The sequence below is a fragment of the Leiobunum rupestre genome, chromosome 2, assembly GCF_980474605.1.
Source record: "Leiobunum rupestre chromosome 2, qqLeiRupe1.1.hap1, whole genome shotgun sequence".
In the NCBI taxonomy this organism is placed as follows: domain Eukaryota; kingdom Metazoa; phylum Arthropoda; class Arachnida; order Opiliones; family Sclerosomatidae; genus Leiobunum; species Leiobunum rupestre.
Window position 1 is genome coordinate 3,064,350 of NC_143385.1, and position 3,218 is coordinate 3,067,567.

The window sequence follows — 3,218 nt, forward strand, 5'->3', positions numbered from 1 at the left end:
AACCTTTTAATTGTTAACCTGGAAAATGCACTAAAGACTTACGAAAAAGTTCTAAAAACTGGGCTATTTCAACCTTTAAAATAGTGATGTCGACCTTCAAAACGGCGATCTTTTACGTAGGAAAATTGGGCACCACTGTTGCAAATAGTATACGTCAGCACCGCGAGTGGCAGAAAAGTGAGATTTTCGTGTTTGAAATCCAAATCTGAAGACAATATTCCCTTTATTTGTTTTGGGAAAAAGGAAAAAATATCTCTTTTTCTTTTCCAGGGTCATTACGTCTCGCTGTTGAAGATGGAACGCGAAGTGACGGGCGATGTAACCTTCGGACCGGACCAAATGTGGAGCAGCGATCTCATCTTGGTTCTGCATTTCCCCTTCCGCTCACATTTCCAAAAGTTCATTAGTGAAATAAGTAGGATTATGGTCACGTACATGAACAGGGATCCGTACAACTCTGTGTCGTCTTTCGTGCGATTTTACGAAGAATTCAAAGAGCAAGACTTGGATTTAATGAATTTCTTCGAGACTGTCCATCAACCCACCATTCGAAGAGACAGCCAGAATTGCATCGGAAAGGCTCTTTATCTTAGAAGGAAACTCCTCAAACACACTCGAGGCGAATATCCGGATCTGCAGAGCTATCTCCATTTCGGCACTTGTAACCCATATTTGGCAAATGATATCCCAACTAGGTAAAAAATAAATAGTAAATTTTTGATTAGGAAGTTTTTAAAGCCATTTGTAATAAACAACTTGTTTTTAGATCTACGTGACTTGGGCTTAAATTATCGATTAATTTTTAACTTAGCATGCGTAGACGCATACAGTAGGGCTAGATCCAAAACAATTATCTAGTTTGAAAATTCGTCTTTACAAATAGCCTAATTTCAAAATAAATTTCGTCATGAAACATTAAATGATAACTTTTTTGATGAATGTTACTGTAACTCTAACAAATAGAAACAGTAGTAACATTGATTTAAAGTAAATAATTTTATTATCTTAAAATGTTTTACCACGTGGTTTTCAAAGTGATAAGATCCTTCCCGTTTTAGATATCACAAAGAACTAGCCCAAGAAACGGATTGTTTGAAAGCCCATTGTGGTCTTGCAATGAAATTTACGCTAGAAAGTCAAAGGCGCCAAGGCTTCATAATTTTCGACCCTGGATTCTTGATTGATTTTCCGGTCGTCATCATGAAAGACGGTGAGGCTCCCAACACCGGAAGATTTCAAATCATGAGCAAAAGAGGCGTGAAATTATACGAATTCAAATATTTTAACGAAAATTACGTTTATTGGCTAACCGAGACATACGATGCCACGAAATCTCCGGATAGTAGTATGGAACACAGATGGTTCTTTGTTGGGAAAAAGTTGCAAAATGTCCTTCAAATTGAAAAACGCAACCGAGTAAGTTACATTGTCTTAAAGACCGAAATTAATGTATCCTAGCGGGGTTAGTGCCATTTGCGGACAAGTCAATTTTCGTGCCATTTGCGGATAAGTCAGTTTTCGTGCCATTTGCGGACAAGTCAATTTTCGTGCCGTTTGCGGACAAAAAATAAAAAATAACAAATTGTCATATATAAGAGATGTCATTTTACTTAATATATCTAATTATTTTATTTGAAACACGTTTTTTATTCATAATTCGATCAAGTTATCTCTTTTATTAAAGTTTCGACTTTTTTATTTTACTATGAGCGAGTTTATGTATGTATATATATATATATATAAAAAAAAATCCGAATGCACGTGAGAATGTGTGCTGCATTAGCTCATATTCCGTTAGAAAGAGTGATTGATGGATGGCTCACACTGCAAGAGGACACTCCACACCTTTCAAAGTTAATTGAGATTTACAATTACTTTGTGAGTCAGTGGCTTGAAAACCCAACAATAACACCTGAAATATGGATTGTTTCATAGAACAAATAATTCCGTCCAAGGGTGGAACAAAAAATTGAACGAAATAGTGGCAAAAGCTCATCCCAACGCCTACAGACTTATCAAATGTCTCAAAGAACTAGCTGAAAAAAGTGACATTTAATAGTATTGATTGTATCTATATACAATAAATAAATATTATCTCGGTCTTTAATTATAATTTTAATATTTATTTTTGTCCGGAAATGGCACTTATCTCTAAAGCACCGTAAATCTGTCCGCAAAGGGCACTAAATTTGAATTGCCGCAAATGACACGTCCGCGAATGGCACGACTCCATCCTAGCGCATGTAGAATTTTGGTTTTTATAAAATCGTCAAAGATAAATCAGTCCAAAATGATAAAATCGCTAGTGTGAGGTGAGAAGCATTTCCTAAAAATAATTCCGCTATAACCTTCCAGGGTGAACAAGCGCACCAATACCGTTCCGCGGGTGGGCTCAGAAAGCGTAGTTACGCTAGCGGGTGCTCTTTTCTGAAGATAGCCTTAAGAATTGCGATGGTGCGATGGTGTTATATCAGATAGAAATCGAACATACTTTTCCTTTAAATTACAAAGGCCCATTCAATTTTTAATTTGCCTTTTGTGATTATTCGACTTATTACAGTGTGTATTTATTGGAAATTCTAACTTTTAAATAAAATTCGTTACTGTGTTACTAGATGTTTGATTTCCATGCACTGGCATTCGCGGATTTGGGAGGAGTTGTTGTTGCTTTCTTTATCATTCTCGGTGCGAAGGATCACATTGAACTGTCCCTGCGAGATAAGGATCCAACTGATGAAGACCCGAAATTGGTCACGTACAAAATCCCCTTCGTGTACTTCTTGCCCGAAGGAGGTCCCAGGGTGGCGAAGTGGGAACAGGCCTTGAAGTTGTTGGACGACCGATTTCGCCGCTTCGATGACATTTACGAGCTACTAAGGAGATTGGCCGTACTGGCCACCGATGCCCCCTTCGTACAGGAACTTACGAAAATTAATGATTCTTGGAAAACTATTATAGAAAACTCGTTTAATTCGTAATAAACTTTAAAACTATTTAGGATTTAATTTTAATATCTTTAAGCACTTGATGCAATATCAAACTGAACGTACTATATTTTAAGTTAGGTACTTAAAATGTCAGACAGACTTAGGTGTTTAAGATAGAATGATATATTTATTATTATATTACTTATTGTTTAGTATTATAGTTTTCCTCTCAGGCTATATACAGTGGCCTTGTCAGCTAAGTGGGTGGTCTATTGAAAATCAAATAAAACA

General features: G+C 36.5%; 1 protein-coding gene across 1 annotated transcript; it reads left to right on the top strand.

Moving 5' to 3' along the window:
* Positions 1 to 448: 448 nt before the first annotated feature.
* Positions 449 to 3,000, top strand: LOC149955526 (uncharacterized). The gene is made up of 3 exons (XM_090164539.1): positions 449 to 695; positions 1,059 to 1,416; positions 2,616 to 3,000. Exons 1-3 carry the CDS (start codon positions 514 to 516, stop codon positions 2,976 to 2,978), a joined length of 903 nt encoding a protein of 300 aa, XP_090020665.1. The 5' UTR covers positions 449 to 513; the 3' UTR covers positions 2,979 to 3,000.
* Positions 3,001 to 3,218: the final 218 nt, after the last annotated feature.

Coding starts and splice junctions, on each gene's coding strand:
- LOC149955526 (XM_090164539.1), top strand. CDS start 514: ATGAATTTCTTCGAGACTGTCCATCAACCCACCATTCGAAGAGACAGC. Junction 696..1,058: donor GCAAATGATATCCCAACTAG/GTAAAAAATAAA, acceptor TTCCCGTTTTAG/ATATCACAAAGAACTAGCCC. Junction 1,417..2,615: donor AAATTGAAAAACGCAACCGA/GTAAGTTACATT, acceptor CTGTGTTACTAG/ATGTTTGATTTCCATGCACT.